The sequence below is a fragment of the Lucilia sericata genome, unplaced genomic scaffold, assembly GCF_015586225.1.
Source record: "Lucilia sericata isolate MDLA Ls3-8-SP2 unplaced genomic scaffold, ASM1558622v1 Contig000337F_arrow, whole genome shotgun sequence".
NCBI classification, from domain to species: domain Eukaryota; kingdom Metazoa; phylum Arthropoda; class Insecta; order Diptera; family Calliphoridae; genus Lucilia; species Lucilia sericata.
Genome location: NW_023994357.1, coordinates 221,470 through 243,972, shown reverse-complemented (window position 1 = coordinate 243,972; position 22,503 = coordinate 221,470). Strand labels below are relative to the sequence as shown.

Genomic DNA, 22,503 nt, shown 5'->3' with positions numbered 1-22,503 from the left:
AGAACAGAACTAGAACAGAACTAGAACAGAACTAGAACAGAACTAGAACAGAACTAGAACAGAACTAGAACAGAACTAGAACAGAACTAGAACAGAACTAGAACAGAACTAGAACAGAACTTTAGAACCTAGAAAGAACTAGAACAGAACTAGAACAGAACTAGAACAGAACTAGAACAGAACTAGAACAGAACTAGAACAAACTAGAAACACAGAACAGAACTAGAACAGAACTAGAACAGAACTAGAACAGAACTAGAACAGAACTAGAAAGAACAGAACTAGAACAGAACTAGAACAGACTAGAACAGAACTAGAACAGAACTAGAACAGAACTAGAACAGAACTAGAACAGAACTAGAACAGAACTAGAACAGAACTAGAACAGAACTAGAACAGAACTAGAACAGAACTAGAACAGAACTAGAACAGAACTAGAACAGAACTAGAACAGAACTAGAACAGAACTAGAACAGAACTAGAACAGAACTAGAACAGAACTAGAACAGAACTAGAACAGAACTAGAACAGAACTAGAACAGAACTAGAACAGAACTAGAACAGAACTAGAACAGAACTAGAACAGAACTAGAACAGAACTAGAACATTTTTATTTCCCTTATTATTGTCAAAATAAAAGGAAACAGTTAGACATTTAAATACTTACGCTAAAATACCACTCATATGGAATATTTCAGCATTTAAATATGCTAAATATGCCATGACAAAGATAAAGATGGGTTCTATAACACGCACGTGATCGGTGAAACGTGTTACCAAACCAGTCAGGAAGCCCCAAATGATACCTGTAATCAAACACACAAAAAAGGAACAATATGAAAAAAAAAATGACGCAAATTAAACGACTAGACAAACGTGATAATAATAACATTAAATATAGTCTGGTTTGTGGTTAGAAAACAGACACATGTATTATCATCATCGTCATCATCACCATCATTATATTATCTAAACATCAGTTAGATGTTTTTGTTAAATCAGAAACACAAGACACACTTACCAATAACAGTACCGCCAATTGCCACCACAAAGAATGAACCAACACCATTGACAACATCTTGAGCTATAATTTCCGATATACCGATGTGATTATAAACTTCCATCATATGATACATGACGACCTTTAAATTAAAGTAAATAAAGGGAGTAATAAGCATAAAAGGAATTATTAAATAAATTTAATAAAAAATATTAAATCCCCCCACCTTAAAGTCATATTTTTGTTTAATAATATTCAAATATTTTATAAAATCCCCCAATAATATCTTCATAAACATTCAAATACCATAACAAAAGTTTAAATCAAAAGTATTAACTAAAGTCTGCCAACAAAATCTATAAAAGTTATTTAATGGATTTTTAATACAATTTCCAATAAAAAGAAATATTATTTTTTTAATTTAAATGTATTAAAGTCTGTCAGTGCAAGCAGCAAATACTTTATAAAAATAAGATATTAATGTCTTTTAAACAAAAAAAAAAAAAAAAAACACCAATAACAAGTAAATAAAATATTAAGAATTTTTCATATTGAAATATAAAAAAATGTTAATATCAGCAAAAAAAAACCTTGAAATATTTCATTTTACCAAATAAAAAAAAAAAAAACATAAAATTGTACTAAACAGGACTTAAGAAGGTGCATGATTTTAACCTCACAACCCCATTAATATGATCAACAAAAAAATCAAATGTGAAAAGTTACAGCAAAAAAATAAACATTAAATAAAATGGTAATAAGGAAAAAATAACACACATAAATGTCAATATGAAATATGTTTTAAGAAATCATCTTTCGGATTATACAATAAAAAGCTCTAAAAGAAACAGTTAAGTTAAAAAAATTAGTTTAACGTCACATCTTTACAGAAGTCCTTTGATTTGAAAACAGTTAAACGAATTTTGCATATAATTTGTAACATTTCTAATAATTTTCTTTATTTAACAAAATTTTATACTTTTTATAATTTTATATGCCTATATTTTTGCTCACAGCTGCAATGTCTGTTCAAGTAAGGTAAAAGTTGAAGCATTTATGCATGTGTTTTTATCCATTTTCCTAAAGATCAATCAACATTCTTTTCTAAATAAAAATACACATACACTGCATTCTTCTAGACTTGTAATTTAAATATCTTTCAGTTCTTAAATGTCAAGAAGAGGTTATAACAGCAGTGTAGTACAGTGTGCTACGAAACATAACTTGGTTTCGGTAAATTATTTGTCCACTTTAACTAACTAACTAACTAACTAACTAACTAACTAACCAACTAACTAACTAACTAACTAACTAACTAACTAACTAACTAACTAACTAACTAACTAACTAACTAACTAACTAACTAACTAACTAACTAACTAACTAACTACTAACTAACTAACTAACTAACTAACTAACTAACTAACTAACTAACTAACTAACTAACTAACTTACTAACTAACTAACTAACTAACTACTAACTAACTAACTAACTAACTAACTAACTACTAACTAACTAACTAACTAACTAACTAACTAACTAACTAACTAACTAACTAACTAACTAACTAACTAACTAACTAACTAACTAACTAACTAACTAACTAACTAACTAACTAACTACTAACTAACTAACTAACTAACTAACTAACTAACTAACTAACTACTAACTAACTAACTAACTAACTAACTAACTAACTAACTAACTAACTAACTAACTAACTAACTAACTAACTAACTAACTAACTAACTAACTAACTAACTAACTAACTAACTAACTAACTAACTAACTAACTAACTAACTACTAACTAACTAACTAACTAACTAACTAACTACTAACTAACTAACTAACTAACTAACTAACTAACTAACTAACTAACTACTAACTAACTAACTAACTAACTAACTAACTAACTAACTAACTAACTAACTAACTAACTAACTAACTAACTAACTAACTAACTAACTAACTAACTAACTACTAACTAACTAACTAACTAACTAACTAACTAACTAACTAACTAACTAACTAACTAACTAACTAACTAACTAACTAACTAACTAACTAACTAACTAACTAACTAACTAACTAACTAACTAACTAACTAACTAACTAACTAACTAACTAACTAACTAACTAACTAACTAACTAACTACTAACTAACTAACTAACTAACTAACTAACTAACTAACTAACTAACTAACTACTAACTAACTAACTAACTAACTAACTAACTAACTAACTAACTAACTAACTACTAACTACTAACTAACTAACTACTAACTACTAACTAACTACTAACTAACTAACTAACTACTAACTAACTAACTAACTAACTAACTAACTAACTAACTAACTAACTAACTAACTAACTAACTAACTAACTAACTCACTAACTAACTAACTAACTAACCTAACTAACTAACTAACTAACTACTAACTAACTAACTAACTAACTAACCTACTACTAACTAACTAACTAACTAACTAACTACTAACTAACTAACTAACTAACTACTAACTAACTAACTAACTAACTAACTAACTAACTAACTAACTAACTAACTACTAATTTAAAGTTACTTAAAGCTTAAAGCTATTTAAATTTATAAAAAGCTTAAATCTATTCAAGGCTCTTCAAAGCAATTGAAAGCTTAAAACAGTATATAAAGCTACTAGCTATATTTAAGCTATTAAAAGTTTAAAGATATTAAAAGCTAAAAACTATTAAAATCTTAAAGCTAATCAAAGCTTAAAGTTATAAAAAGTTTAATGGTATTGAAAGCTTAAAGCTATTAAAAGCTTAAAGCTATTCAAAGCTTAAAGCTATTAAAATCTATTAAAAGCTTAGGCTGATGTCAGAGTGCTATTAAAAGCTTAGGCTGATGTCAGAGTGGGAGCTTCAAGCGATGCGAAGCTTTGCGCTACAAACTTTTGCTTGTGTTTCCTCGCATCAAGCTTCGCTTTCACTCTGACATGACACATAGGAAAACACAAGGAATGGTTTGTAGCGCAAAGCTTCGCATTGCTTGTAGCGCCCACCCGGACATCAGCCTAAGCTTTTAATAGATGTGAATAGCTTTAAGCTTTGAATAGCTTTAAGCTTTGAATAGCTTTAAGCTTTCAACACCTTTAAACTTTTTATAACTTTAAGCTTTGATTAGCTTTAAGATTTTAATAGTTTTCAGCTTTTAATATCTTTAAACTTTTAATAGCTTAAATATAGCTACTAGCTTTATATACTGTTTTAAGCTTTCAATAGCTTTGAATAGCCTTGAATAGCTTTAAGCTTTTTATAACTTTAAATAGCTTTAAGTTTTAATAAACTTTAAATTATGAATAGATTTAAGCCTTCAGCAACTTTAAGCTTTGACTAAAATTATGAATTAAAAGGCTTTAAGCTTTGTATGTCTTTAAGCTTTGAATAGCTTTAAGTTAGTTTTTAAAAGATTTTTTAATGGAATAACTTTAAACTATTTTGTTATTGAATACCTTTTAAAGTATTTTTTAATAGCTTTAAACAATTTTTTTTAATAGCTTTAACAAAGAAACTGCAAAAAACCGTTCGTTTCAAGTACATATAGGCTTTTCATTAAGGGCGGGAGGGATGATTAAAATATTTTCTTTTGATTTAGTACGTTTATTACTTTGAAACTTAAGCCTAATCACTCATAACTTTTATTGGTTTAATTCAAAATAAACCTAAGTTTTTTGAAAAATCTTTACTTAAATAAACTTTAACTAAATTTCTTTTGAACTTTACTGTCACACAACAAATATTCGAAAGAAATTTCTTCAAAGGTTAACATGATGATGATGATGATACTCATACTTTTCTAATCAACAACGAGAATATCAAGAAATGAAAAATTCTAACATACAATTGAACTAAAGATGACATAGATTGATAGGTCATGATTTGTTTTATTTTTTTCATTTTTTTGTTCATCCTCCAATTAAAATAAAACAAAAGATTTAAACTCATTAATTTTTTTTTTCCTTTTTTTTAAGACTTACCGTAACAGCATCATTAAGTAATGATTCACCAAAGACGACAATATACAAAATTTCATTGACATGAATTTCTTCAAAGACAGCCAACACAGCCACAGGATCCACAGCCGATATAAGAGAGGCAAAGATAAATGTATCCAATAATTTAGGAGTTTCAGCATCACTACCATAAATACCACTCAGACCACAGGCATACAATGAACCGCCTATTTTCGAGAAAGAAAAGGAGAAGAAAGATAACAATTAAATAATGTCATTGGAAGGTTTTTTTTTCTCGAAATATTGGAAATTAAAATTAGTTACAAAAACAAGAAACAAAACGACGTACGAGACAAACTGCGTCATAGTATTAAACATTGTAGGGTTTCCTTTATTAAACATGTCACATGTTTATAATAAAAAAAAAACGTAAGCAAATAGAAATAGAAAAACATCTAAATCTATGTATTATATCCTTGTGGCATTTAAATGGGACTGCTTACACATACATACATATGTATGTACATTGTACATCAGTAGAAACCAACACTAAGTATTATTTATATAGGGGCAATTAAATATGTACATATATCGATGATTTTCTTGAAAAAAAAAAAAAAAAACACAAATTTAAAACTCTAACACGAGCAACAACTACAATAGATTCATACCCTATTTTCCAGCTTTTATAAAATTTCGTTTAAGAATCCTTTATTCTAAAACTCACGACTGTTTGAACGTTATCACCATATGTCCTAACAACAACGTCAGGACCGCACAATTTGTAAATAGAAAAATAATATTCAATAAAATTTGCGCTACTCATGTTACCAACAACCATTAATTCTACCATCATCATTACATTGTCTTGTTGTGCAACATAAATAAATAAATTTATCACATTAATATTTTTTATTTATTTATTTACAATGACGCATTCCTTTATACAATTACATATTTATATAATAGTTTTTTTCTTTTTATTGAAAAATATTTAGCATCAGTATTTGTTAGATGACAGCTGGAGACAACTTTATTTTGAAAAGACAAATTTTAAAGGACTTGTTATGCAGGATATTTATGACCCAGCAAACAACTCAGTTAGACAAATACTGAGCTGAACAGAACTAGAACTGAACTAGAACTGAACTAGAACTGAACCAAACTAGAACTGAACTAGAACTGAACTAGAACTGAACTAGAACTGAACTAGAACTGAACTAGAACTAGAACTGAACTAGAACTGAACTAGAACTGAACTAGAACTGAACTAGAACTGAACTAGAACTGAACTAGAACTGAACTAGAACTGAACTAGAACTGAACTAGAACTGAACTAGAACTGAACTAGAACTGAACTAGAACTGAACTAGAACTGAACTAGAACTGAACTAGAACTGAACTAGAACTGAACTAGAACTGAACTAGAACTGAACTAGAAACTGAACTAGAACTGAACTAGAACTGAACTAGAACTAGAACTGAACTAGAAGTGAACTAGAACTAGAACTGAACTAGAACTGAACTAGAACTGAACTAGAACTGAACTGAACTAGAACTGAACTAGAACTGAACTAGAACTGAACTAGAACTGAACTAGAACTGAACTAGAACTGAACTAGAACTGAACTAGAACTGAACTAGAACTGAACTAGAACTGAACTGAACTACTGAACTAGAACTGAACTAAACTGAACTAGAACTGAACTAGAACTGAACTAGAACTGAACTAGAACTGAACTAGAACTGAACTAGAACTGAACTAGAACTGAACTAGAACTGAACTAGAACTGAACTAGAACTGAACTAGAACTGAACTAGAACTGAACTAGACTGACTAGACTGAACTAGAACTGAACTAGAACTCTAGAACTAGAACTAACTAGAACTGAACTAGAACTGAACTAGAACTGAACAGAACTGAACTAGAACTGAACTAGAACTGAACTAGAACTGAACTAGAACTGAACTAGAACTGACTAGAACTGAACTAGACTGACTAGAGAACTGATCTAGAACTAAACTAGAACTGAACTAGAGCTAAACTAGAACAAAACTATGACATAACTAGTTCTGTTCCATCTCTGTTTCTCGTACACTTTTGACACGAACTTTTTAATCATTGACACAAATTTTCCCTATGACAAATAATACTCACATCGATTAATTAGCCATGAAAACAAATAAACATTTTTTGTTTTAACATTTAGAGTTTTAATAACAACCAAGCGATAAGGCGCGTAATATTAAAATCAATATTTAAAGAAGGAAAAAAATAGATATTGAAACCCAGGTAGTAACAGTTTATATAAACACTCCCACTTCCTTCCTTAAAAGGGTATGAATGTAAAAGTAATTTCTATTTTATTTGAAAGTCGGTCATTTGCATTGTATCCTCTAAATACTTTTTCCGATTTCCTTCAAGAATAAAACGTAATTTATAGAATAGTTTAAGGAAAAATTAATGGAAAAAAGTTAATGTTATTAACAGCTAAAAAGTATGTCGAATACATAAGCTCAGTAAGAAATAATTGAAGCATACGCAGCACAAATTGACAGTAACTCTCGATAGCAATACAATCATTCAAGTGTTAATATTTTCCCTTTAGTTTTTATATTTGAAAAATCACCCATACCTTAGTCAGTCGCGTGTATCTAATGAAATAATTTAATATTTAAATATGCATTTTTATAATTTGATTGTTGCAACTATTTGATTTATTATTGTTGTTATTTTATTATTAATTTTGTCATCTATTTAAATGAGTCCACAGAGTATATAGTTTTTATTATTTATTTAAATAATTTCATTCACAATCTATTTGTTCATTGAACTACTTTCTAAATATTTCATATTTAAAATAATAAAAAATATTATTAAATATTTTTTTTAAATTGTTAAACTGTGGACTATATGGCTGGCAGTTGTCATAATTTATAAACAAAAAAAATTATAGAAAAAACAATTCAGGTGTGAGATTTACTTTTTTAGAATTCTTTCAATAGAATCAATGACAAAATGTATTCAACAGCTCGTTTAATAATATCCGATGAAATGTTTATTAAATGGTGAATAAAAAAGAAAAAATATATAGTTTTTTTCATTACTTATTAAAATATAATAACAGCAGTCAACTTAAGCACTGCTAAAGTGCTTTTCATATGATGTTTGAAATAATTGAAAGAGAACCCATTGAAATTGACGTTGACGTTATAGAATAGATTTTATTAACACTTACGTTTAATCTAATAATACAAATATAATTGTTAGAAATCTATAATCAATTATTATGATTTTGAAACTAAAAATATTATTTGAAATATTATATACTAAAGTATGTATAGTATGTCAAAAGATTGTAATCATAATATCTACAAATATATACTGATTTTTGACTGGTACTTGACTAAATGACATATTTACGTCAGAGAGTTACGCACTATATACTTGTTATTGGTTAAAATGGTTATTTTTAAAAACAAACTACAATAATATTTGAACATTTGTTGATTTGAGTGAAAGGTGTGGTATCTAAGACACATTAAGTCACGTTTAGATTAATCAAATATATGAAGATTGTAAACATAATTTTCTGCAAATCTGTTTAAAATTTTACATTAAGTCAGTTCTCGTTCAGTTTTAGTTCGGTTCTAGTTCGGTTCTAGTCCGAGTTCAGTTCTAGTTCAGTTCTAGTTCAGTTCTAGTTCAGTTCTAGGTTCAGTTCTAGTTCAGTTCTAGTTCAGTTCTAGTTCAGTTCTAGTTCATTTCTAGTTCAGTTCTAGTTCAGTTCTAGTTCAGTTCTAGTTCAGTTCTAGTTCAGTTTCTAGTTCAGTTCTAGTTCAGTTTCTAGTTCAGTTCTAGTTCAGATTCTAGTTCAGTTCTAGTTGCATTTCTAGTTCAGTTCTAGTTCAGTTCTAGTTCAGTTCTAGTTTCAGTTCTAGTTCAGTTCTAGTTCAGTCTAGTTCAGTTCTAGTTCAGTTCTAGTTCAGTTCTAGTTCAGTTCTAGTTCAGTTCTAGTTCTAGTTCAGTTCTAGTTCAGTTCTAGTTCTGTTCTAGTTCCTGTTCTAGTTCTTTCTAGTTCTAGTCCAGTTCGTTCATAGTTCTGTTCTAGTTCTGTTCTAGTTCTGTTCTAGTTCTGTTCTAGTTCTGTTCTAGTTCTGTTCTAGTTCTGTCTAGTTTAGTTCTGTTCGTCATAGTTCTGTTCTAGTTCTGTTCTAGTTCTGTTCTAGTTCTGTTCTAGTTCTAGTTCTATTCTAGTTCTGTTCTGTCCTAGTTCTGTTCTAGTTCTGTTCTAGTTCTGTTCTAGTTCTGTTCTAGTTCTGTTCTAGTTCTGTTCTAGTTCTGTTCTAGTTCTGTTCTAGTTCTGTTCTAGTTCTGTTCTAGTTCTGTTCTAGTTCTGTTGTAGTTCTGTTCTAGTTCTGTTCTAGTTCTGTTCTAGTTCTGTTCTAGTTCTAGTTCTGTTCTAGTTCTGTTCTAGTTCTGTTCTAGTTCTGTTCTAGTTCTGTTCTAGTTCTATTCTAGTTCTGTTCTAGTTCTGTTCTAGTTCTGTTCTAGTTCTGACTAGTTCTGTTCTAGTTCTGTTCTAGTTCTGTTCTAGTTCTGTTCTAGTTCTGTTCTAGTTCTGTTCTAGTTCTGTTCTAGTTCTGTTCTAGTTCTGTTCTAGTTCTGTTCTAGTTCTGTTCGAGTTCTGTTCTAGTTCTGTTCTAGTTCTGTTCTAGTTCTGTTTCTAGTTCTGTTCTAGTTCTGTCTGTTCTGGTTCTGTTCTAGTTCTGTTCTAATTCTAGTTCTGTTCTAGTTCTGTTCTAGTTCTGTTCTAGTTCTGTTCTAGTTCTGTTCTAGTTCTGTTCTAGTTCTGTTCTAGTTCTGTTCTAGTTCTGTTCTAGTTCTGTTCTAGTTCTGTTCTAGTTCTGTTCTAGTTCTGTTCTAGTTCTGTTCTGGTTCTGTTCTAGTTCTGTTCTAGTTCTGTTCTAGTTCTGTTCTAGTTCTGTTCTAGTTCTGTTCTAGTTCTGTTCTAGTTCTGTTCTAGTTCTGTTCTAGTTCTGTTCTAGTTCTGTTCTAGTTCTGTTCTAGTTCTGTTCTAGTTCTGTTCTAGTTCTGTTCTAGTTCTGTTCTAGTTCTGTTCTAGTTCTGTTCTAGTTCTGTTCTAGTTCTGTTCTAGTTCTGTTCTAGTTCTGTTCTAGTTCTGTTCTAGTTCTGTTCTAGTTCTGTTCTAGTTCTGTTCTAGTTCTGTTCTAGTTTGTTCTAGTTCTGTTCTAGTTCTGTTCTAGTTCTGTTCTAGTTCAGTTCTAATTCAGTTCTAGTTCTGTTCTAGTTCTGTTCTAGTTCTGTTCTAGTTCTGTTCTAGTTCTGTTCTAGTTCTGTTCTAGTTCAGTTCTAGTTCTGTTCTAGTTCTGTTCTAGTTCTGTTCTAGTTCTGTTCTAGTTCTGTTCTAGTTCTGTTCTAGTTCTGTTCTAGTTCTATTTAAAGTAAGAAACATTTAGTAACTTCTTACAATATTTATATTATTATTCCAATTAAAATTCTCACTTTGATAAAGCTAATTGAAAGTTAAATTTGTTTGCACAAATAATTAGAATTTAAATAAATTATACAATTTAAATGCATCTTTGATTTAATAACAGTAATTAAACAAATTTGAAATTTTTATTTTTCAAACAACAGATGTGTATTTTTTTTCTAAACTTTATTTTAAACAATAATAAAAATTCAATATCGACTACGATTATTAACTAAAGTGAATGTGCATTTAAGATATCTAACCTGCAGTGCATGATGATTAAAACAAATTATAGTGGAAGTGCTAATCAAATTGTATATATTTTTAACAAAGATTCGTAATAGTTAAAAGAGTTAGAAATAGAAAAAAAATATATATATACTGAGAAAATCTGTTAAATTTCTAACATAATTAACACTGCGGCTTTAGGTGTAAATTGTTTAGTTATTAAGAAAAAAACGACAAGAAATATTAGGGATATTAAAGAGATATTAAAGGGAAAATATCTTAAAGAATACTTGATATTGCCGAATATTTAGTTAACAATCACTATACTCCTTGCACTGACTGAATCATGTTTAAATTTCAAAAACTAGTTGTTCAATGCGTATGAGTAATATCTGTTAATGAATGAAACAATCAAAACATGACTGTCTGCCATTCACAATAAAAAACATGTTTATAAAAACTACATTAACATTATCACTCATACGCTCTCATACACATATGTAAGTGCAGTCAGTCACTCTCTTTGGAATACAACCACATTTTAATGATTTTAACTGTTTACTCACGCACATTCTAACTACTTAAACAAGATAGTAAAAATATAATAATATTATTTGTAATAGGTCAGTCATGTTTGTTTGTTTACAAGCTTAAATTAATCACTTTTGTTTTTTTTCTCATTCAAATGATTAACATAAAACACATTAGAATAGATTTTATTAAACAACGGTCATCAATCAATTGTATTACACACGCATACACATACGTCATTATTAACAAGTCGATATAATTGAGAGATTTTAATTCGATTATAGTTGTATGTGCATGCACACTGCACGAAAAACCAAGCATACTAAATTTTAATTCTCAAGAGAGCACCTCCTTATGACAGTGAAGTTGCCCTCCAGGACGGAGGTTGTGTGTTCAATTCCCAGCAGAAACTGTGATACTAAGTGTGAACTGGACAGTGGGCTATGTGTATTTCTCCGGATATCACTAACTAAACAACTATTCTATCTATCTATCTATCTATCTATCTATCTATCTATCTATCTATCTATCTATCTATCTATCTATCTATCTATCTATCTATCTATCTATCTATCTATCTATCTATCTATCTATCTATCTATCTATCTATCTATCTATCTATCTATCTATCTATCTATCTATCTATCTATCTATCTATCTATCTATCTATCTATCTATCTATCTATCTATCTATCTATCTATCTATCTATCTATCTATCTATCTATCTATCTATCTATCTATCTATCTATCTATCTATCTACTATCTATCTATCTATCTATCTATCTATCTATCTATCTATCTATCTATCTATCTATCTATCTATCTATCTATCTATCTATCTATCTATCTATCTATCTATCTATCTATCTATCTAGCTATCTATCTATCTATCTATCTATCTATCTATCTATCTATCTATCTATCTATCTATCTATCTATCTATCTATCTATCTATCTATCTATCTATCTATCTATCTATCTATCTATCTATCTATCTATCTATCTATCTATCTATCTATCTATCTATCTATCTATCTATCTATCTATCTATCTATCTATCTATCTATCTATCTATCTATCTATCTATCTATCTATCTATCTATCTATCTATCTATCTATCTATCTATCTATCTATCTATCTATCTATATATCTATTCTATCGATCGAACAGAGTTTTTGGTGAAAAACTGAGTTTTTGGTGAAAACCCGATTTTTTGGTGAAAAACTGATTTTTTGGTGAAAAAATTATTTTTGGTGAAAAACTGAGTTTTTGGCGAAAAACTGAGTTTTTGGTGAAAAGCTGAGTTTTTTGTGAAAAACTGAGTTTTTGGTGAAAAACAACTAAATCAGCTTTTAGTATTAAGTTATTTTAGTTTTAAAAACCATTTGTCATTTTATATTCCTCGATTTTTTCGCTCAGTGCATTAGCATTGCTGCTTTAATTAATGTAGATGTTACGTCACAAATAAATTTGTTTGTAAAATGAGCATTAACAAATTACTCGACAATCGAATTATTAAATTCAGTGTTGCGTTCTAATAACTGATTTAATCACTTTACACTCACATACACCCAAGACTTGTTAGAAATCAAAGTAAATATCTTTAGCATTCAAATTTATTTGTATTTATTGAATGTATATTAATAATGTTGAAATATATCTATCTTGAAAATCTCTAGGGGTATTCAGCAGTATTGCCTCAAAGTCATTTAAAAGAAGGAAACAGTAATTACTTTGACATTATGTGTAGAAAAATGGGAAACAAGAACATTTTATCCTTAATTATCTAAACTTTAGATTGTAAGTTATAGAGTACTTCATTGGAAGTAATTTGGCTTAAATCAATGTTAAAACTTTAATTAAAGTCCTGTATAACTTTCTGCAAAATTTTAGAATGAACTGTTAAATATGTTGTTCTTGACCTTTGACCTCTTCATATAATATTAATTATTTTATAGCACTATAAACAATAACATCATCAGATTAAGTATTTTGAAACTTAGTCTTATATTTACAAACACTTAATGGCATAAAACCACTAATTAACTTAAGAGGTCAAGGGTCAATATTTACGTTTTAATGTATATTTCTGCAGAAATAATAGTGACGAACTCCAAATTTTACACAGAGATAAAAGAGACTTTAATTATTATTTTAAAAGTGTTCGAGAACAAATAACCTTCTGGGAACAACTTACTTTTTCACTTCTTTGGAAGTAATTTTTGGACGAGAAACAAAAATCTTTATTTAAAAAAAATAAAATATTTTCTACATATAAAATGCTTCATAAATATTACTATTACAAATAAATTGATTTAAATTCATTGAGATTTTTTTTTGTGAGAAAATAAATCCTAACACAAGCCATCGTTTAATAAACAAATATGTTTACAATCAATATCTTTAAATAAATAATTTATTTTACAATTGCAAATAAATGGCAATAATTTAAATAGAAATATTTGCTTTCAGTTTTATCATTGTTTTGTAATCTAAACTGTTATAAATAAAAAACCATTTAATTTAAGATCAAATGTCAAATTAATTTTATAGTTTCCGCAAACAAATACTCATTTGTAGATAAATATGAAGAGAAAATAATAAATTGAAATTGTTTATTAAACAGAGAATTAGACGGAAGATTGTTGTAGAACTGTAAATCAATTAAAAGCTAATATTAACAGCTTAAGTCGGCTGTAAACATTTAAAAATTTATTTGATGTCATCAATATATTTCTTTTAATTTCTTCTTGTTATTTAAAAGAGCTAAATCTCCGATCACATTAAATGTCTATATGTATTATTTATTGGGTGCATAACTTAAAAAATATTAATTTAATTATTATCCAAACTTACCAATTGTTGCAATATTGAAAATTGTACCGACAACAGCCATCAGTAGAATTGTACCCAAATTGTCGAAAAACAAACGATTCGGCATAAAGTAACCCGCGTCCAATATAATCGGTGGCAACATATAGAAGAAGAATGTATTAGGTGTTAGAGGAGAAACCGCGACATCTGTACAGAAGAAGAGCACAACACCAATAACAACACCAACAACAATTAAAAGGCAAGATTCTGGGAATATAAGATGCAATTTTGGTGTCATATGGAAACCTGTTATGGAGAAAAAAGAAAAGGATAATGTTAAAATGGAAATATTTATAATAAACGTTTAGGTTAAATTCCGGAGAAAAATTGTTCGTTCGGCCAATTTCTCCGCTTTCGTAGTAGCTCTAATATCATGTTTAATATCGTGAAACTTTTTTTAATTTTAAGTGTAAGTGTAGAAGTCGTCCAGCACGAAGGTTATAGGTTCAATTACCACCATAAAGAGTTAAAAAAGAGCGGCTAATAGGATCGACAGTTGCCTATGAATACTGCTTCGGATCTGACTAACTAACTAACTAACTAACTAACTAACTAACTAACTAACTAACTAACTACTAACTAACTAACTAACTAACTAACTAACTAACTAACTAACTACTAACTAACTAACTAACTAACTAACTAACTACTAACTAACTAACTAACTAACTAACTAACTAACTAACTAACTAACTAACTAACTAACTAACTAACTAACTAACTAACTACTAACTAACTAACTAACTAACTAACTAACTAACTAACTAACTAACTAACTAACTAACTAACTAACTAACTAACTAACTAACTAACTAACTAACTAACTAACTAACTAACTAACTAACTACTAACTAACTAACTAACTAACTAACTAACTAACTAACTAACTAACTAACTAACTAACTAACTAACTAACTAACTAACTAACTAACTAACTAACTAACTACTAACTAACTAACTAACTAACTAACTAACTAACTACTAACTAACTAACTAACTAACTAACTAACTACTACTAACTAACTAACTAACTAACTAACTAACTAACTAACTAACTAACTAACTAACTAACTACTAACTAACTAACTAACTACTAACTAACTAACTAACTACTAACTAACTAACTAACTAACTAACTAACTAACTAACTAACTAACTAACTACTAACTAACTAACTAACTAACTAACTAACTAACTACTAACTAACTAACTAACTAACTAACTAACTAACTAACTAACTAACTAACTAACTAACTAACTAACTAACTAACTAACTAACTAACTAACTAACTAACTAACTAACTAACTAACTAACTAACTAACTAACTAACTAACTAACTAACTAACTAACTAACTAACTACTAACTAACTAACTAACTAACTAACTAACTAACTAACTAACTAACTAACTACTAACTAACTAACTACTAACTAACTAACTAACTAACTAACTAACTAACTACTAACTAACTACTACTAACTAACTAACTACTAACTAACTAACTAACTAACTAACTAACTAACTAACTAACTAACTAACTAACTAACTAACTACTAACTAACTAACTAACTAACTAACTAACTAACTAACTAACTAACTAACTAACTAACTAACTAACTAACTAACTAACTAACTAACTAACTACTAACTAACTAACTACTACTAACTACTAACTAACTAACTAACTAACTAACTAACTACTAACTAACTAACTAACTAACTAACTAACTAACTAACTAACTAACTAACTAACTAACTAACTAACTAACTAACTAACTAACTAACTAACTACTAACTAACTACTAACTAACTAACTAACTAACTAACTAACTAACTAACTAACTAACTAACTAACTAACTAACTAACTAACTAACTAACTAACTAACTAACTAACTAACTAACTAACTAACTAACTAACTAACTAACTAACTAACTAACTAACTAACTAACTAACTAACTAACTAACTAACTAACTAACTAACTAACTAACTACTAACTAACTAACTAACTAACTAACTAACTAACTAACTAACTAACTAACTACTAACTAACTAACTAACTAACTAACTAACTAACTAACTAACTAACTAACTAACTAACTAACTAACTAACTACTAACTAACTAACTAACTAACTAACTAACTAACTAACTAACTAACTACTAACTAACTAACTAACTAACTAACTACTAACTAACTAACTAACTAACTAACTAACTAACTAACTAACTAACTACTAACTACTAACTAACTAACTAACTACTAACTAACTAACTAACTAACTAACTACTAACTAACTAACTAACTAACTAACTAACTAACTAACTAACTAACTAACTAACTAACTAACTAACTAACTAACTACCTAACTAACTAACTACTAACTAACTAACTACTAACTAACTAACCAACTAACTAACTAACTAACTAACTAACTAACTAACTAACTAACTAACTAACTAACTAACTAACCTAACTAACTAACTAACTAACTAACTACTAACTACTAACTAACTAACTAACTAACTAACTAACTAACTAACTAACTAACTAACTAACTAACTAACTAACTACTACTAACTACTACCTACCTACTAACTAACTACTAACTAACTAACTAACTAACTAACTAACTACTAACTAACCAACTAACTACTACTAACTAACTAACTAACTAACTAACTAACTACTACTAACTAACTAACTAACTAACTACTAACTAACTAACTAACTAACTAACTAACTAACTAACTAACTAACTAACTAACTAACTAACTAACTACTAACTACTAACTAACTACTAACTAACTAACTAACTAACTAACTAACTAACTAACTAACTAACTAACTAACTAACTAACTTACTAACTAACTAACTAACAGTTTTTCATCAAAAACTCAGTTTTTCATCAAAAACTCAATTTTTCATCATAACTCAGTTTTTCATCAAAAACTCAATTGTTCATCAAAACTCAATTGTTCATCAAAAACTCAGTTTTTCATCAAAAACTCAGTTTTTTCATCAAAAACTCAGTTTTTCATCAAAAACTCAATTTTTCATCAAAAACTCAATTTTTCACCAAAAACTCATTTTTCATCAGACTCAGTTTTTCATCAAAAACTCAGTTTTTCATCAAAAACTCAGTTTTTCATCAAAAACTCAGTTTTTCATCAAAAACTCAATTTTTCACCAAAAACTAAATTTTTCACCAAAAACTCAATTTTCACCAAAAACTCAGTTTTTCACCAAAAACTCAGTTTTTCATCATAAACTCAGTTTTTCATCATAAACTCAGTTTTTATCATAAACTCAGTTTTTATCATAAACTCAGTTTTTCATCAAAAACTCAGTTTTTCATCAAAAACTCAGTTTTTCTTCAAAAACTCAGTTTTTCTTCAAAAACTCAGTTTTTCTTCAAAAACACAGTTTTTCTTCAAAAACACAGTTTTTCATCTAAAACCCAGTTTTCATCATAAACTCTGTTTATCATCAAAAACTCAGTTTTTCATCAAAAACACCGTTTTTCATCAAAAACACCGTTTTTCATCAAAAACACCGTTTTTCATCAAAAACACCGTTTTTCATCAAAAACACCGTTTTTCATCAAAACTCAGTTTTTCATCAAAAACTCAGTTTTTAATAAAAATCTCAGTTTTTCACCAAAAACTCAGTTTTTCACCAAAAACTCAGTTTTCCATCAAACTTATTTCGTACCTTTTGTAAATTTTACGTGAAAAGACTTTTATTTGTGGCATCTTATCTCTATAAACTACTTCTTTTTTGGCTTCCTTGGAAGTACCTTTTCTCTATTGTGATATTTTGGAACATTTCAAAGAATTTAATTTGGATTTTTTGTAACAGTAAAGTACCAAATTTCTTAGAGCTTAACTTTATTTAGTTAAGCTAACTTATAACAATTACAAAACTTTCTAAATGACCCTCGTTCTTAGAGTACTTACTATTTTACATTTAATATTATTTATTTGCTTGATGACCTTGTAACTTGAAAAAATAGTTTTTTGTTAACAAAACCTACCATCCATCTCAGACACAAACTCACAAAACAAAGTCAATGAGAAAATTCTATTTAGAAAATTTATGTGTGTGTGCAAATTTGTTAGTTAGAAGTGTAAAAATGAGAGCCAGGGCAGGTAAATTAAGAGTTTACCTGCTATTACATGGCTGTAAAGAAACTTTTAAAAGGAAATTGTTCTAAACACGCACTAATGATGAAATATTGATCCATTGTGATAACCTAGTAAGTGTAAGAGATCATAATGAAGTGCGAACAACCAGCCGAACCGCCAACAGAGTCAAATATTCTGTTTTTGGTGGGACCAAAAAGGTCCCTAAATTTGTACTAAGTACTAAAACAGTTGAAAAAAACGTCCTCTAAAGGGATAAACGTTTAGGGAAACCACAATTAATAAAAAGTTTTATATTTTTAAAAGAAACCATTTTCCTTTTTGTTAAAATTTCTCTAACACATGCAATGTAATTAGTACCATAAAATGGTACTAAAATTACCATAACTGTTGGGTGTTGGGTACTGTGAGTTGTGTTTGTATTTGTGCAGCAAATTTAGTATTTGTAACTAAATGTTTAAGTACTAAGTATTTGTAAAATTTACGACGTCATGTTCTTTTCGTTAGTTTTTTTTTAGTAATTGTTAAAGTTTACTCGAAATTACTACAATTCAAGGACCAATTCAGAAGTAAAAGCGAAAAACACATTCACACTAAAATATCTAAATGTCATGAGAATAAAATGAAAAAGTTAAAAAAAACTATAGGTCAAGCTCGACTCTATAAAACCCTACAGCAGCTAGTAATATATGTATAGATTAAGGAAAATGATCAGAATTTGGGCCGCTTTAAAATCGATTCTATATTTATACATTTATAATATTTAAGCCAATCCATCTAATTCTAAAAATCTTGGAAAAGGTCCAAATTTGGAATCTGAATCCTATAATGACCCGATTCTCATTACAGAAGTAAATTTTTTTACAAGTCATGATATTATTACGAGATTCTCAATCGTAGTTATTTGTTAATTCCTCAAACATCAAACCATCTTCACCCTACTTTTACAACCTTTAAAATTGTATCCAAAATATTCTCTTTTATTACTCCGCCTTTTTGGTCTTTTGTCCTTCACATTATATGTTGGCAAAATTTATTGACTTTTTATTAGCAAACGTATAAAAAATAACAACAACTGAAAATTCAACAAAATAAATTTAAGTGTTTAAGTTATTTACACTTAAAGCTTTTATTTTCATTTACTTTTATATATTTTTTTTGACAAAACAAAAGAATATTAACAAATTTTGCTGAGTTTTTAGAATATTTCTTTTGAACAACTATTTTTTTCACCAAAATGGTGTTTAACATTGACCCATTTTAATAGTGTGTCAATTGTTGTTGTTGTTGTGTTTTTGAGATTTTCTTTGCCATTTTATTGTAAAAAAGTATAACTTTCAACGAAATCTCATACTATCAACGAATTGTTTATAAATTTATGACCGTCGTACTTCCGAATAAAATACAATGTATTAAAACAAAGTGAGTTCTTTAGTTTGGCCGGAAATTTAAAAAGTCACACACATTTTGTTGTTATGTTTGAAATTTATTTGTTGTTAAACAAATAAAATATTGTAACTAAAATTTAAAAGTTAACTAATTGCTAGTTATTAAACAAAAATGTACCAACGGTTTGTTGTTAAAGGGGAAAAATAGTCTGTAGTCTAGTCTAGTCAAGTCTATAGTCTAGTCTGTAGTCTAGTCTATAATCTAGTCTATAGTCTAGTCTATAGTCTCGTCTATAGTCTCGTCTATAGTTTCGTCTATAGTCTAGTCTATAGTCTAGTCTATAGTCTAGTCTATAGTCTCGTCTATAGTCTCGTCTATAGTCTCGTCTATAGTCTCGTCCATAGTCTCGTCCATAGTCTCGTCTATAGTCTCGTCCATAGTCTCGTCTATAGTCTCGTCTATAGTCTCGTCTATAGTCTCGTCTATAGTCTAGTCTAAAGTCTAGTCTATAGTCTAGTCTATAGTCTATTCTATAGTCTAGTCTATAGTCTAGTCTATAGTCTAGTCTATAGTCTAGTCTATAGTCTAGTCTATAGTCTAGTCTATAGTCTAGTCTATAGTCTAGTCTATAGTCTAGTCTATAGTCTAGTCTATAGTCTAGTCTATAGTCTAGTCTATAGTCTAGTCTATAGTCTAGTCTATAGTCTAGTCTATAGTCTAGTCTATAGTCTAGTCTATAGTCTAGTCTATAGTCTAGTCTATAGTCTAGTCTATAGTCTCGTCTATAGTCTAGTCATAGTCTAGCCTATAGTCTAGTCTATAGTCTAGTCTATAGTCTAGTCTATAGTCTAGTCTATAGTCTAGTCTATAGTCTAGTCTATAGTCTAGTCTATAGTCTAGTCTATAGTCTAGTCTATAGTCTAGTCTAGTCTAGTTAGTCTATAGTCTAGTCTATAGTCTAGTCTATAGTCTAGTCTATAGTCTAGTCTATAGTCTAGTCTATAGTCTAGTCTATAGTCTAGTCTACATTCTAGTCTATAGTCTAGTCTATAGTACTATAGTCTAGTCTATAGTCTAGTCTATAGTCTAGTCTATAGTCTAGTCTATAGTCTAGTCTATAGTCTAGTCTATAGTCTAGTCTATAGTCTAGTCTATAGTCTAGTCTATAGTCTAGTCTATAGTCTAGTCTATAGTCTAGTCTATAGTCTAGTCTATAGTCTATTCTATAGTCTAGTCTATAGTCTAGTCTATAGTCTAGTCTATAGTCTAGTCTATAGTCTAGTCTATAGTCTAGTCTATAGTCTAGTCTATAGTCTAGTCTATAGTCTAGTCTATAGTCTAGTCTATAGTCTAGTCTATAGTCTAGTCTATAGTCTAGTCTATAGTCTAGTCTATAGTCTAGTCTATAGTCTAGTCTATAGTCTAGTCTATAGTCTAGTCTATAGTCTAGTCTATAGTCTAGTCTATAGTCTAGTCTATAGTCTAGTCTATAGTCTAGTCTATAGTCTAGTCTATAGTCTAGTCTATAGTCTAGTCTATAGTCTAGTCTATAGTCTAGTCTATAGTCTAGTCTATAGTCTAGTCTATAGTCTATTCTATAGTCTAGTCTATAGTCTAGTCTATAGTCTATTCTATAGTCTAGTCTATAGTCTAGTCTATAGTCTAGTCTATAGTCTAGTCTATAGTCTAGTCTATAGTCTAGTCTATAGTCTAGTCTATAGTCTAGTCTATAGTCTAGTCTATAGTCTAGTCTATAGTCTAGTCTATAGTCCAGTCTATAGTCTAGTCTATAGTCTAGTCTATAGTCTAGTCTATAGTCTAGTCTATAGTCTAGTCTATAGTCTAGTCTATAGTCTAGTCTATAGTCTAGTCTATAGTCTAGTCTATAGTCTAGTCTATAGTCTAGTCTATAGTCTCGTCTAAAGTATCGTCTATAGTCTCGTCTATAGTCTCGTCTATAGTCTCGTCTATAGTCTCGTCTATAGTCTCGTCTATAGTCTCGTCTATAGTCTCGTCTATAGTCTCGTCTATAGTCTCGTCTATAGTCTCGTCTATAGTCTCGTCTATAGTCTCGTCTATAGTCTCGTCTATAGTCTCGTCTATAGTCTCGTCTATAGTCTCGTCTATAGTCTCGTCTATAGTCTCGTCTATAGTCTCATCTATAGTCTCGTCTATAGTCTCGTCTATAGTCTCGTCTATAGTCTCGTCTATAGTCTCGTCTATAGTCTAGTCTATAGTCTAGTCTATAGTCTAGTCTATAGTCTAGTCTATAGTCTAGTCTATAGTCTAGTCTATAGTCTAGTCTATAGTCTAGTCTATAGTATCGTCTATAGTCTCGTCTATAGTCTCGTCTATAGTCTCGTCTATAGTCTCGTCTATAGTCTCGTCTATAGTCTCGTCTATAGTCTCGTCTATAGTCTCGTCTATAGTCTCGTCTATAGTCTAGTCTATAGTCTAGTCTATAGTCTAGTCTATAGTCTAGTCTATAGTCTAGTCTAGTCTATAGTCTAGTCTATAGTCTCGTCTATAGTCTCGTCTATAGTCTCGTCTATAGTCTCGTCTATAGTCTCGTCTATAGTCTCGTCTATAGTCTCGTCTATAGTCTCGTCTATAGTCTCGTCTATAGTCTCGTCTATAGTCTAGTCTATAGTCTAGTCTATAGTCTAGTCTATAGTCTAGTCTATAGTCTAGTCTATAGTCTAGTCTATAGTCTAGTCTATAGTCTAGTCTATAGTCTAGTCTATAGTCAAGTCTATAGTCTAGTCTATAGTCTAGTCTATAGTCTAGTCTATAGTCTCGTCTATAGTCTCGTCTATAGTCTAGTCTATAGTCTAGTCT

The 22,503-nt window shown here is 29.1% G+C and overlaps 1 protein-coding gene across 14 annotated transcripts in view; it reads right to left on the bottom strand.

The window, feature by feature from the left end:
- LOC119603800 (sodium/hydrogen exchanger 3) overlaps positions 1-22,503 on the bottom strand; it is a 96,423-nt gene that overhangs the window by 49,301 nt on the left and 24,619 nt on the right. For all 14 annotated transcript variants that reach the window (XM_037955982.1, XM_037955983.1, XM_037955978.1 and 11 more), the window contains exons 4-7: positions 14,112-14,375; positions 5,020-5,222; positions 1,022-1,142; positions 668-806 (exon numbers count right to left, since the gene is read on the bottom strand). In XM_037955982.1, the coding sequence (XP_037811910.1) occupies positions 668-806; positions 1,022-1,142; positions 5,020-5,222; positions 14,112-14,375 (727 nt within the window). The remainder of the gene's footprint in view (positions 1-667; positions 807-1,021; positions 1,143-5,019; positions 5,223-14,111; positions 14,376-22,503) is intronic.